We start from the raw sequence: 14,663 nt of genomic DNA, 5'->3' as shown, positions 1-14,663 counted from the left end.
ACACAGCCTTGGGGAACTCAAGCGTTCACAGGCTTCGGGTTCGAGCAATAACCATCAACAATGACCTGTATGCTGCGCCCAGTGAGGAAGCTGGAGGTCCACTTACACGCATAAACTCTCGGGAAGCCCAATTGGTGGAAGTTTTGAGAGAAGCGCCATGTGTCATAAATGATTAAAGGCCTTCGCTTTATCTAGGCTAACTGCCAGGACTTCCCCCTTGCTTTCAAATAGCCGCCGACCTTCTATGTGTTAGGTATACCAAGATCAACTGCCGACCGACCATGGCGAAAGCCATGCTGTCGGTCGTTAATCAACTGGTGACCTTCTAGGTATACCAAGGGCTGGCGGTTAATTAAGCTCTCCATGATTTTGGAGATCAGGGAGGTAATAGCTATAGGAAAGTAGTTTGCCGGATCCGCTTTGTCTTCTTTATTTTTGGATTGAACGGTTAAAGGCTGACTTCCATGGGTCAGGGACTACGCCTTTTGATTAATTTTTACAATTAAACTTCGTTTTTCATCATGTAAATTCCGACTTCCCTTCGTTAGCCTTGATTAGTTTTAACTATTTCACTATGTAAAAATCATCTATATAGGATCATCGAATTAAAATTCATTATGATTAGAATGCAAAGTGTTATAGCTATCTAAACAGGTCAATATATAATTAATGCATCATCTAGTTATATTAATTATTATAATTATTGTCAAGGTCGATTGTTATCCTCGTGAATTCTTGTTGTTATAGTCATAGCCGTTCTAGATCCCTAAAAAATTCAAAGAAAAATTGTTAATTAGGTGGTCAGAACATGTCCATATTTGTTATGTAACATCAAAATAATGACAAATATCGAATGCAGTGTGGAGACGGTGTAAATAAATAGGAAAGCGATGACACGGAGACCGACGAAGCGGAATTAGAATGAAGTGCGCGGCTCGGCGCGGCCGCGGCCATGTGCCACGTCATTGCCGTGACCCACTGACATAGTTGCGCGGGGCCGCCTCCGCCTCCGCCCGCCGCCCGCCGCCTGCCGCCTGCACCGATATCTGCACATGCCGCACGCTCATCTTCCTCTACTTAATATGCCTCCTTACTTGCTTCACTATCAATGTCCTTTTATCATTTGCTAACTCGATTTGAATTTCATTCATTTATTTTTGCAACATTCGCAGATCTTCTAACAGTCATTATTTTTTTCAAAATGTGAGTGTAGCGTTTTTGTACTTTCTCTTATTTTGAAATCTCGAGGCAAAGTTTTGGAATCGCCTATTTTTTATTGTCACTTATTAGTTACTACTTATTAAAGCAAAATACGTTTTTTGCAATTTTTAAACATATTTTAGCACAAAATGTACCAATTTGATTGAGTAAGATTGATTCACAAAAATATAACTAGATTGTTATGCAATGAGTGACCTTGTTATCTATACTGTGCACTTGACACGAATACTGTTCCATTTCACTTTCATGACTATACGTAGTTATGCACCTAAACTGTATTCACTATTCATGTTATCTAGGTATCTCGGGCTTACTGATACCATTTGTATTAATGTTTCTTTATCTGTGTTTGTTGCATGCTGTTTATGCTAGTAATCGTTTGAATGTCTCGTGATTTTATCTTGGCTTCACATGAATTCAACTACCTACATATAAATAAAATTTTACATATAAGTAGTAACTTTATTTTGCAAAATTTATGAATACAGTTATATTTATTTACATAATATTAAAACTAGCAGTCTCAGACTTTATCGAGATGAAGACTGATATCGTTTTGCCGAAAGAGATAACAGATAATAAAAAAATAATAATAGAACCTCGAAGCGTAGAGCTATATAAAACAGCAATAAGTGTGACTGCGACAGAAGTAGTTTGAGTGTGTCCCAGTAAATTTTTCGTCTTGTACAGTAACTACAGTCGATGTTTCGTGTCGTATCGCGCCGACGCCTAGCACCGCGCTGTGTTGATAAATTTGTGAAGACATAAACAACAAGGATGTATATATATGTGTGTCTCGTCTTTCAGTTGACTTTCATCGTCGTTCGTAGCGAACGTTTTGCACGACTCGCTTGTCGATAGGAAATCGCATTATATTTAATAGCTGCGTAATAAGAACGTTGCACGTTTTCTGCAAGGAATGTTTGCCAAGCGGCAAGCGTGAACACTAAACGCTGGATCGTATGTTTTCATTTAGCCGTGGTGAATGTTGGATTATTTTGTTCGGTAATTTATTAGCACTTAAAAAATAGCGTCGCGGAAAGCGTGGCGCAATGCAGTGTGTGTTTGGACGCGGATTGAAACTGTGTTTAACTAAGTTGTTTGACGGTGGAGGCAGAAGGGTGCAGGACGGTGACCACTTTTAGAGATGTTGCCGATGGTACAGGCAGCACTATTTCTATCGGACGCTGGCAACCACTCCACTGATGGGGTGCCACAGTCGGCTCACTTGACACCCCCGACGACATCGGATTCTGATGTTGAGGAGCTTGTTGATATATTTTTCGACATTGATGTAGCCGTTGTCAAAACATTGTCAAGGTAAACGCTGATTCCTGCTGAACATAGCTTAAGGAGCTTTTATTTTGGATGTGTCAGTGGGAATGCTTTCTACGTACTTGTTAATAAAATTATTACGTAGAAAATAAGGTATCGCGCATATAACGCAACTGCAGTCGCGTTCAAAGTTTCATGGGTCGTGGTTTCAGTGGTAAAAAACTTTGTTGATGTCATGAAAATCGGAAAGCTTTTTACACTTTTTCCAACAATAATATAAGCATCCTAGATAAGAAGAACTAGAAAATGTAATTTGTCTGCGAAAATAGAATTTTGAGGGTTTCCTAATTCTGTTAACTTTACAAAATCAATCGTTACGTTAGGGGTCTTGGGAGTCCTTTGAAATATCCTTTCCTTACAAAAAATAATATGTACAACATTTGATTGATTAATTTTCTATTTAACTTTTCATGGAGATCTGCACTGATTGGTTTTCAATATTCTGGTACCTACAGTCTTACAGAGTAATCATGCCAAATTATGCACCTTTAAAATATTGTATAACAAATTTTATGATTTATATAAAATATAAATTGTTAACAGATGAAACGAATAGGATTTTTGTTACTGTTGTAAATGACGTCAGACTTCTTCGGTGTTATACTATTACTTAATTATATCACGTTTCTGTTGTGCTTAGTCTGTTTAAAAACCTTTATTGTGTACATATTGCATAATATAGTATTTGCGCAAGATCAAGTGATTCAATACATTGTTATTTATATTATGTATCTTTTTGTATCAATTTTGTTACTATCTTCATACCTACTTCTCTTTGAGCTTTGTCAGAACCAGCGTTGTGTAGTGCGTAGGTACACTCATCATTTTGTTGTGCAATCAGCTTTCCCGTTTCTCAATTTTGGATATCGGATGAGGGTAGTGCAGGACCGATCGTCCGTGTCGTGGCCATCTTTAGGGAGGCCTTTATCCATCAGTGGACGTCTTCCGGCTATTATGATTATGATGATGAATATAATATGATGATATCATATCAAAAAATACAATATTATGCATTATCTGCATCGACATGATATTATGAATTAGTAATAATCCTAGTACTTTCCAAACCCATTATGTAGTCTGATAACCCTGAAGAAGTGCGGGTGCACGAGATAATTACACCGTACATAGTGTTGTAACTATGAGCTGATACATAACATATTATTATAATTTAAATATCAAATTCAAATATTTTAATCTAAATAGGATTTAAAATCACTTAGGCGAAAACTACCAATCATTCGAAAATTCAAGCCGGGTTTGGGTTCCGTACCCCTAAAGGGAAAAACCGGAACCCCTATAGGATCATTATGTTTGTCTTTAAAGAACATTTATCTCAGAAACGCGTGGATATATCGAGTTGAAATTAAAAATTTACACTCAAGTCGACAGTCTCTTGAAGCTGTGAAAAAACTTTTAAGTTTCGATAATCTCAAGAGAATCAACATTTATAGGGTATTTTCAGTTGACCTAGAACTATGATATTCGAAGAGTAATACCGTTTTATGTATACCAATCTGTGGTATCATCAAATAACTTAGACCACCTCTTTAAGTTTTAACAATTCTTTTAAAAATTTGTTGTTTTATTTTGTAATGGCATGTTGTTAAAGCAATATACATCGCCTACAGTCTTACTAACTCTACTTAACCGAGTACGTGTAGCAAGTTTATGTCTGATCCTTATATTAACATTATGATTCTCAATTTCTAGGAAATTCGCTAAGTTGCCTGTAAACATTACATACATTCGTTCCGTTTATTAAATATAAACGGAATTTGTCATCCGAAATACCTATTAAGATGTAATTGAACGATATAAGTTCACAAACTTGGCAAGGCATAACAGAACTATTTGCTACTAATTTCCAATCAATATTTACAAAGGATAACATGAATGTTTGTAATTTTGATAGTTACAATCTTTTTTTCCAGTTTTCCTCGTTTCCCTAGTTTTCCATTTCCTATGTGGAAACAAGAGAAATAAATATTTTTAAGTTACTACGTTTTACTAATCCCAGGAAAGGAATTGGCCCCGATGGTATTCCGCCTAACTTTAAAAACTTTCAAGCACTTAACGTTACCGTTAGAGATTAATCCATGTCAATTAATCCATGCAAACTTAAATTTTTACTGATTTGTGGATTGCAAATATAGTTCCTATATTATATCAAAAGTTCCATAGAGAGAACATCAAAAATAATAACGCCCAGTTCCTGTATTAATCACATTTTTCCAAAATTTTTGAACGATCGTTTTTATCAGCAGTAACTCCTTACTTAAGTAATATAATTAAAAGACAATCAACATTGAGTTTTAAAACATTGCTCAACTACATCAAACCTACAGTTTACAAACTAGATAAATAGTATATAGATAATGGTAATGAAATTGATGCTATTTACACTGATTTTAATAGTGCATTCGATAGAGTGAACCATGAGATACTTAATAAAATTAAAACATTATGGATTTCTTGGCAACCTTTGCAATGATTTAGTTATTATTTGAGAAATAGAACCAAGAGCGTTGTTCTGGGTGACTATAAATCCAATGATTTCACAGCAAAGTCTTGCTTTCCCCGAGGGTTCCATTTAGGACCAACTCTCTTTTTGATTGTCATAGATGATACAGCAGACCATACGATTGGTGTGTTGATAATAAAATGGAAAACAATGCATACAAGTGCTCACACATTAAATTCTCCAAGCGAAAAAAAAACTTGAATCTTACAAAATTAACAAGGAGATTTTAAATAAGGTACCAGTTGTTTGTGATTTGGGATTTCTATTTGATTCCAAGTTGAGATTTATCAATCATTATGATCATATTATTATTGTTAAAGCATGGAAGATGTTAGTTTTCCTCAAACGTAATTCTAAGGTATTTAGCTACACAACTACTCATATCTGTCTATTAAATACGCTTGTTCGAAATACGTTATAATTCCAAATTATAAAAATAAATATAAGTATATGGAATCCTTTCTATAAATGCGACTTAATACGCATATAAATAAATATTCACATTGTATAATTTTATATTAGAATTAAGATTCAAGTTACTAAAACTTTTCTTTTGAAATTTATATTGAGATGCAACGTTTAAAATGTTTATGCAACAATTATCACTTCACTCAGCTTTTGGCTCACGCCTAAATGTAAAATTTGGACTTAATTTTGTCCAAATATGTTTCAGAATCATATCAATAAAAAGAGGAGGTACTATAAACCTTTTCGTTTACGACGACATTATAAGTAGGTAATATGTTCATCTTGAAAACTAACTATGTAAACATAAATATACTGAAACAACTTTGTCACTGATGGTCATGTATTGTATATCATGATTAATGTAGTGGGAACCTATAACTTAAACCTAATAATATGTCTACATGGTAATTAATATTGTAACGCATCTATAATCATCCTAAATAAGGACCTAGGTATTCTATTACGTAACATGGAATTTTCTTATCTACATTGTAACAAGTTTTTAAAAACATCCTCTTTTTCTTTTGATTTCTGCTTAAACTGGGTTACTTAGTCATAGAGATTAGTTTACAACTAGGTACTGAACGCTTTTGTTATTAAGAATAATCAGTGTTTGTCAATATGTAACACAATATAGTAGGTACACTAAGTCATTGTGTAATAATTAGGCATGATGAAAGTATAAAATCATAAACAGAATAGAGTCTATTACAATACATTATATTTTGTTGAAGGCATTGAGTTAATCGCCAACAGGCCGAAGAGTGTGATTCATGACGAATACCTGTTGAGTAACTATTGTAAAAGCGAAATCTTGATTCGCATAACGCTGCCAATACTTATCAACTTTCACTGATTCACTGTCAATGCAAACTGCAAGACGATCTTACAAAATTGCAGAAAGATACAATTGTTTTTCGAGTGGACAAACATTTGTAGATGGGTAATAATTTCAATGCCACAAAATATACCTACAGAGAAGGGCCCTTATAAGCGAAATTTGCGAATGGTAAATGGTTTGATCTACTGCCTATTTCTGGTCACGCAGCACGCTTATGGCGCGTTGTCGGTTGTTGTATTCCGAACATTATTATTTCAAGGTTGCGCGGTCGCCCGTCGCAGAGAGGTTGCCTTGTGACTTGTGGGGCTCCTCGGTAGTCGGCAGGCGTCGTTTTACTGCTGTGTCTGTCTCTTTCACATCGAACTCATTCTATTCTTTATTTGGTATTCGCCATTCGGTAATCAAATCAAATTTTGGAAAATTAACCTTCGCCTCTCCAACCAATGCTGTATTTCATTCTTATAACACGTCTTGCGTGTATTCAGTGTCTAGATAGGATTATTTGGAGGTTATTTAGATACATATTTTCTGTTACCGTTGTTGTTATTAATGTTGTTGTTTAGTAATAATTACGCTATTAGTTATGGTTTTATTTACATTCGTAACAAAACTGTATGTATACCCATTCTGTCTTCTGATAGTATACATATATAGGTGCCTACTTATTATCAAGTCTCAAATAAATGTTCTATTAGTACATATTGCATGTATTGGCTTTATCATTTCATTAATATATATTCATATCAAATAAGATACCTTAATTGAGCTCATTCTTTTACTTGTTTTAACCATTTAGATAGTACCTGTATCATTCACACGTCGGTAGGTAGGTACGTATGTGGTAGTTAATGTGTTCAAGGTTAGTAGATTAATGTGGAACAAAGCGCTGCAGACTCGCCGAATGTTCATTGCAATTATTAAAACGTGTATCTTGATTGATACATTGAAAGAGCGGTTAAGTGACAAGTTAGTGTTCTGACATCATCTCACCGATCACCACAAAGCCATTATTAGAACATTGTTTTAATAATAGATCCTTTTTTTGCTGCTTCTGTAGAATTGAATCCTGTGACCTCCAACTGGGAGACACATGGAGGGGGATGCAAAGCAAGATGAGCGTGACAGCGCCAGTTAAGAAGATAAGGAAAAAGTCTGAGAATAAGCCACAGTCTCAAATGTACGTATCTTGCGAATTGAAACATATTCGACGAGATTGTTCATTATATACGTATCTATAATACGGATAAACTCTAAATATTATAATTATTTACACCTTGGCTCGATTGCGTTCAAAGTACAAAACTAAAGCGGGCATTTGGGGTTACTCCGAGAGGGTACATACATATAATAAAACAAGTTTTATTTCTGTAGGCACCGCGTGTGTACTAAACCTATCTAAAAGAATTTAACGAGTTTAGGAATTAAGACTTATGCCGTGTTGGGGATGATAATATTTTTACACGCTTATTATTAGCTTCACCTGTATGTATCTTTGATTGTAAGCGACTTATTTAGGCGCGATTTTGACCCATTTTAAACGGCCAGATTTCGTTGGAAATTCGCAGATTTATCGAGGACCGATGCCATTACATTAATTTACTAAAACTATTCCATTTTTCAATTTGCTAAGTATGATTTTTGTTCATTTATATAATTTTCATCTACCGTCGATAAGGCAGGAGTTGGTGTGAATTTTAAATTTCAACTTTATATTGGGAAATTTTCGAATACCAAAGAGAATTTAATTTTAATTTAAGCGTGTATTTTAGTTTTTTTTAACTATTTTTTTATTATATTATAAAATTTTCTGTTTCACGTATATCCAAACTTTTGTTACTTTTGGGTTCGTTTCTGTAGTGTAATAATGAATTTTACACACACGGTCCAAAATAATATTTAAATGGGTGTGAGGCTGGTTAAAATGATTGACACTAAAAAAGCAACGATTTTGTGCACATTGCGTGACGTTGCATGCTGCGGTTGTTCGTTGTTTAAAATCATTAATTCAAGCGTTAAGACACATTGTTCAGCGATTTATTAGAAGTCATTCATTTTGGATATTTCAAAAGTTTCAATATGCCAGTTACGATTTAAATAATATTGCGAAACATTAACAAAATTGTTGATTAACGTCAAAGCAACGCTAAGGCATTTTATAATTAGTATGGACTTATAATATTATCACATTTCCATATTATATTAGAATCCGACATTAACAGTTTTTAATGATTTTTTTTACCAATGTGTATGTCAATATACTAACAAATTAAGTAATTTTATCAATTTATTAATTACAAAACAGCCAATCTTTTTCAAACTTCACACCATACAATTTACGAGGGGAGGTCAAAAAGTTCGCGGAATGACTGGGAAAAAAGATGAAATGATACATTATGTTATTTTTCCTTTTCAATATATTCCCCCTTAACACGAATACATTTTTGGGATCTGGCATATAACTTATTAATACCGTCGAAAAAATAGGTTTTGTCTTGGGCGTCAAAATACGCCGAAATCGCCGACTTGACTTCATCATCGTCTCTAAATTTTTTTCCACGCAGCTCTTTCTTCATCTTTGGGAATAAATAAAAATCGCTAGGGGCCAGGTCTGGACTGTAGGGTGGATGGCGTAGTTGTTCAAAACCGCATCGATGAATGGCAGCCGTCGCAACATGACTCGTGTGAACGGGCGCGTTGTCGTGCAAAAGGAGTACACCTTTTGTCAGTTTTCCTCTTCTTTTTTCTTTAATAGCTTCTTTTAATCGGTCCAATAGGGAAGCGTAGTACTCTCCCGTTATAGAAACACCACGTTCTTTATAATCGATCAAAAGAATACCTTCAGTATCCCAAAAAATAGTCGCCATGATCTTTCCGGCCGATTGCGACACTTTAAATTTTTTTGGGGGTGGTGTGCCTTTTTTGTGCCACTGCATCGACTCCTGCTTTGACTCAGGCTCATAGTGGTGAACCCAAGTTTCATCACCGGTTACAATTCGGGCCATAATTTCTTCCCTAACTTCTCCACAGCGGTCCAAATACTCGCGGGAACAGTTGACGCGCTCACGTTTTTGCAGCGGCGTGAGCATTCTCGGGACCCACCTTGAACACACTTTACTCATGCCAAGATGTTGATGAAGAATATTTAAAATTGTGGTTTCTGATACTCCAACTGATGCTGCAAGTTGTTTCTTCTTCAACCTTCCGTCTTCCAATACAAGTTTTTCAACTTTTTCAATGATTTCCGGCGTAGTGGCCTCAATGGGCCGTCCAGGTCGAGGATCATCTTCAATTGACTCCCTTCCTTGCTTGAAAAGGCCGTGCCATTTGTAAATCATGGTTTTACCAGGAGCAGAGTCTCCGTAAACAGCTAACATCTCTTGCAAAATAGTTTGAGGCGTTTTTCCTTGTTTGGTGAGGAACTTTACGACGGCGCGATGTTCAATTTTCTCCATAGTGGCTAGTTTGTTCCCGATTTACTTGTTCACTCGTTTGTAACTCGAAAGCTAATGACCCAATTAGGCTAGAAATTGGCATATATAGTAATTATGAGTTACTCAAGTAGCGGCTACCTGGAGGAGCGACCTCACCCCCGCCAACCCCGCCATTCCGCGAACTTTTTGACCGCCCCTCGTAAGTGAACTTCTTGATCGTCGGCAAATTTGCTCGAGTTGTGAATAAATTACGCCACTCTTTTGAGTTTTGTCGAAGTCACTCCATCGTACAATTTTCATTGAATAAAATGCCTTAATACTTGTACAAATATAGACCTACTAGCACAAATGGCTATAGACCTGATAGGCCATGTAGAGTGCCAACGACTTCAGATATCACGTTAGCAATAGATTTTAATAACGTAGTAAAAGTAGTTTTTATACAATGTCAAAACAGGCCGGGTTTAATACCTTAGTGTACGTGAAAAGCTACGAATTGTCGATTTTTTTTCGACGTTTTCACACCTGTCACAGTCTATCTCTAGGCGTATAAATGATCTAAGGTCTTTATTTACACAAAAAATCTTTGTTCGTCTTTGGGATATTTGCAAAACACCAAAGCTCCTTATTATATATTATCCTGTTTATATATTTTGCAAATTTTTGTGACCTGTAAAAATAATTATTTTTACGGGACTGCTGATAAAGCAACGATTTGAGCCAAATTGTGTAGCGCTGTAGAGTTCAAGGAAATTTATATCGTAAATAGTTATATTTTAAAATTTTAAAAAGATGTCTGGGCAAAATTTTCTTAGTGATATAATTTTGAAACATCCTCGAAACATTCGAAATGTATTGCATTGTTCGCTTTATGGAAATAGTTTCCCAAGGATCCCTTGTCCAACAGATTAAAGGCCTGAATTAAAGACATGGGTAGTCATTAAGAATGGAATACTTTGTTTATTGCTGACACTTGACTTAGTAAATATACATAGTTACAAGTTATGGTTGGACTAGACATAGAAAGAAATAGAATACAAATTTACTAAGGTCGATATTCTTATCCTCCCTCGCTCCATGGCAGCATTTTTTTTCATAGATAATTTGTATACAAATATATTTAAATGTGTAACACTCGCGTTAATCTAAGAAAATACTAAGAATTGTTATCCTGAAAAATCTACGACAAATGAAATGGACCTACTTTTTGATCATTATATTTGAAGAGTAGTTCGGCAAATCGAGTACACTTTGCACCCCATTCATGTGCCAGTGTATTAAACATGACAAGCTTTGTTTTTTACGTTTCCTTTTGCATTGCTTTCATTATTACTACAAAACACACACGAAATACTTTTTTTATTTTTTATTAAGAGAGGTAACTACTGGTACTGGACTTTACGTGAGAATAATAATGAAAACAAACTTTTTACTCCGTGCATTCGTTTATAAGCAAAATATATTAATATTTTTTATTTCTTCTTCATTCTTTTTTTCTGTTTTGGTGTAAGAAATGTTGCGAAGATGAATGACTTACTTAATAATAAATAATCTCAATCATGATTTTAATGTTATTTACAGAAACAAGTGTCACAACGAAAAGAAACGCCGGGAGCTCGAGAACGAAGTCATAAACCAGCTGGAAGAGTTACTGGGGGCGTGCCTGGCGGACGTGAAGCAGCCGGACAAGAACGGCATCGTCAGAGAAGCCACACGCCAGCTGCAGGAGGCTCTCAACCGGCGGCGAGACTGTCCCGCGGAGTGTCCCGTGCGGCGCGGCCCATGTTTGTCCCCGGTGCAGGGTGGCGAGGTCAGCTCCACTCAGCACTCGGCGTCGCACGACTTCCACTTCTCGGACATCAGTACTCTGATAGAGGTAATTGAATCTGGAAGCCGCTGAGAGAGTAGAGTTGTTTAATTTAATGAGGCGAGTCTATGGACGCGAGTTAAGGTGCGCACAAATAACGAGCCCATGCTCGAACCGAGTTGATCTTTATTTGCCGCGCGAGCCAATATGTTGATATAAACTGAGTAATACGCGACTGCCGCGCCAGCCAATCCAGCTTGAACAGCCCGCGGCAACAAGACACACCAGTTCATTCTTGTAAACCAAATAAGCAATAACTTTAAAATTTCTGGCACCGGGGACTCCTATACTAATTACCAATACTTTTTTCGAGTATCAAAAGTAAATTTAATTTTCAATTGTCCCTATTTACGTATTCGCCGCCAAAACTACAACCGTCCCAAATACGCGCGAGCGAACAACATTAAGCTCCTATGATGCGGCCTCAAAAACCGACAGCGAGCGAATCGCCCCGCGGGGCACGGCACATTCGAGCGCGGCGACTGCCGACCGAGCGCGCCTATGTTCGATGGTTAATTTGTACCTACGCATATTTTATACGGCTAAGTTATTGATTATTCTGGTACATTTAAATTTCACTTTTATAATATTATTTTCTCATTGGTTGTAATTAATTATAAATACTTATTTCAGGCTGTCAAACATTACACGAGCGTTTTGGGCCTGATTTTAATGGAAATCAATTCGAGAGGCGATATTGAATGCGTCACTGAGAATATAAAAGACTTTATACTCTTCGAAAGAACTGAGCTTTATAAAAAATCTCTCTTCTCCCTGCTGCATCCGGATGATCATGCAAAGTTTAACCCGCTGTTGAGGACTGTCCAAACTTTTGCTTGGGGTGCTGCCGATTCGGAGAAGTTTCAGAATATTCAAGCTCGATTCCGTATTAAGGACATAGATGTTGCCGATGGTACCAGGTATGAAGCCATTTTACTATTTTACCGGCTATGTGGGAACCACAGCGGCGCGTTTTGTGCCGTGTCACAGTCATGTGCAAGCATTATTGTGTGTCGTTTTGAAGGGCGCTGTAGCTCTAGCAAAGAATATGTAATAGTACAAGTACAGAAGGCTCACTCCGTAAAATAATTAAAGATAGACTCTTACGGCGATATAATAAGGTGCAATACAGATCGCACAGCAATTAAGATGCTTTTTTGGCAAATGCTACGCGCAGCCAGACAACTGATATTTCCACGGTGAACGCGCAAGGGGTGGTTTGAGCCTAATTGGCTATTGCCCGCTGTAGCCTATATGATTGTCATCCCATGGAAATATTCATGCAAAATAAGTGTTAAATCTATTCAGTAGTTTTTGCCCGGACATGCATACAGACAAACAGACAAAATTCTATAAAGTACTGTATCGATATTGTAGAAAAACATACAGCAAGTACTTTTTTTATATTATTCAATATACAGTTTTTTACTTTGTTACGATTTACTCCTATGCAAACATTAGTTCTGGTATCATCCTGGAATATTTCATTGGTTTTGCATTTATCCATATAGCAGCTATATCACTGCATCGACACCAGAAGGCACTGTTTCAAAATCCAAAGAACATTATCATCTCGGATGAGTAGATAATAATTATAATTTCGTGTTGATTTTAAGATTTTATTGTTGTTCCTTGTCTCGTCTCTTGTGAAATTAGCACCTTGTATGATAATACATCCCGCCTGCACACATTGTCTGAGGCACGAGCACACGACTTCTGACGATACTATATAAATGGAACTTGAGTGACGCTTAAAATGACTCATGATTAATAAGAAGTCAAATGTAGGATATTCATAATAATTATTACCACTCAGTCATGGCATGTAAATAAAAGCTATCAATGAAGGCGCATAGAAGTGTGATATTTATTTATTTAATATTGCTAGGTTAATAATTCATAGTTCAACGTTTGACCCGTTTGTAATGTTTAGAGTGTGATTTGCTAAGGAGGTTCGTGGACAGTGTAATTCACGCTGCGCCGGTACGCGGCCCCAGCCCGGAGCAGGCCGGCTCCGTCATGTGCGTCATTCGGCGCTGCGAGTCGGCCGCCATCTCCAACGACGGCAAACCCAAGATCGTCTTCAGACTCGACTGCAACTTCAACATATTGTGTGAGTACACAAGCTTGTGGGCAAGCCATTTCACATAAAGATCAAATATCTGGACGACCGAGCCATGCTCGGATTTTTAAGAATGTACAAAACTTGAACAAAAAAAAAAACTAATAGGACATCTGAATTCGAACCGGGGTCTTCTGAGCTACTATAGTCTTGTATATAGTGGCGAAATTTACTTTTGTATTCCAATGTTATTGTAGCTGTTCCTCACTAAAAAAAGGATAAAACTATTTTTTTTTAAATTGAAACTTAGCTAGATCGATTTTTCGCCCCCTAAACTACCTATATACTAAATTTAATGAAAATCATTGGAGCCGTTTCCGAGATGCAGATTATATATATACAAGAATAGCTCGTTTAAAGATATAAGATTAATAGCTTTAAGTCCAAGATTACGCCCGGGTAATTATACTTAGTACTCGGTGAAGAACTTGATTTGAAAGTGTGTATGTGTGTGTGATCTAGTGGTACTTTCTTGTGAATGTTATTATTTTATATTTGTCTGCAGCGTGTGATTGTTTATTTAAGGTACAATATAATGCAAATTGCGATACTTTAGGTTGTCAGCATAAAGTCTTTTACTTGTTGAAATTATTTAAGGTACAATATAATGCAAATTGCGATACTTTAGGTTGTCAGCATAAAGTCTTTTACTTGTTGAAAATTCTGTTGTCAGCATAAATAAAGATAAATGATAATCAATAGGAAAGGACCCAATATATACCCTTGGGGTACTCCAGAACTATAGCACAAGAGGACGATGATAGGCCATTGGAGACGACAGCTTGGTGACTATTCTCACGATGCAAACACCTAAGAAGGTTGCCTTGAGAAAAGCACATCGTTTTGTTTATGGG

General features: G+C 36.4%; 1 protein-coding gene across 1 annotated transcript; it reads left to right on the top strand.

The window, feature by feature from the left end:
• Window positions 1-2,021: 2,021 nt before the first annotated feature.
• On the top strand, window positions 2,022-13,763 carry LOC126968982 (nuclear receptor coactivator 2). The gene is made up of 5 exons (XM_050814242.1): window positions 2,022-2,541; window positions 7,447-7,566; window positions 11,402-11,696; window positions 12,321-12,607; window positions 13,621-13,763. The coding sequence occupies exons 1-5, from the start codon at window positions 2,369-2,371 to the stop codon at window positions 13,625-13,627; spliced, it is 882 nt and encodes a 293-aa protein (XP_050670199.1). The 5' UTR covers window positions 2,022-2,368; the 3' UTR covers window positions 13,628-13,763.
• Window positions 13,764-14,663: the final 900 nt, after the last annotated feature.

The sequence above is a fragment of the Leptidea sinapis genome, chromosome 17 (assembly GCF_905404315.1).
Source record: "Leptidea sinapis chromosome 17, ilLepSina1.1, whole genome shotgun sequence".
NCBI lineage: Eukaryota > Metazoa > Arthropoda > Insecta > Lepidoptera > Pieridae > Leptidea > Leptidea sinapis.
The sequence above is the reverse complement of the archived record's forward strand: the minus strand, read 5'-3'. Positions and strand labels throughout refer to the sequence as shown.

Excerpts from the sequence above, each read along its gene's own strand:
- LOC126968982 (XM_050814242.1), top strand. The coding sequence starts at position 2,369 with ATGTTGCCGATGGTACAGGCAGCACTATTTCTATCGGACGCTGGCAAC. Across the intron at positions 2,542-7,446 it reads GTTGTCAAAACATTGTCAAG|AATTGAATCCTGTGACCTCC; the intron begins GTAAACGCTGAT and ends CTGCTTCTGTAG. Across the intron at positions 7,567-11,401 it reads AATAAGCCACAGTCTCAAAT|AAACAAGTGTCACAACGAAA; the intron begins GTACGTATCTTG and ends TGTTATTTACAG.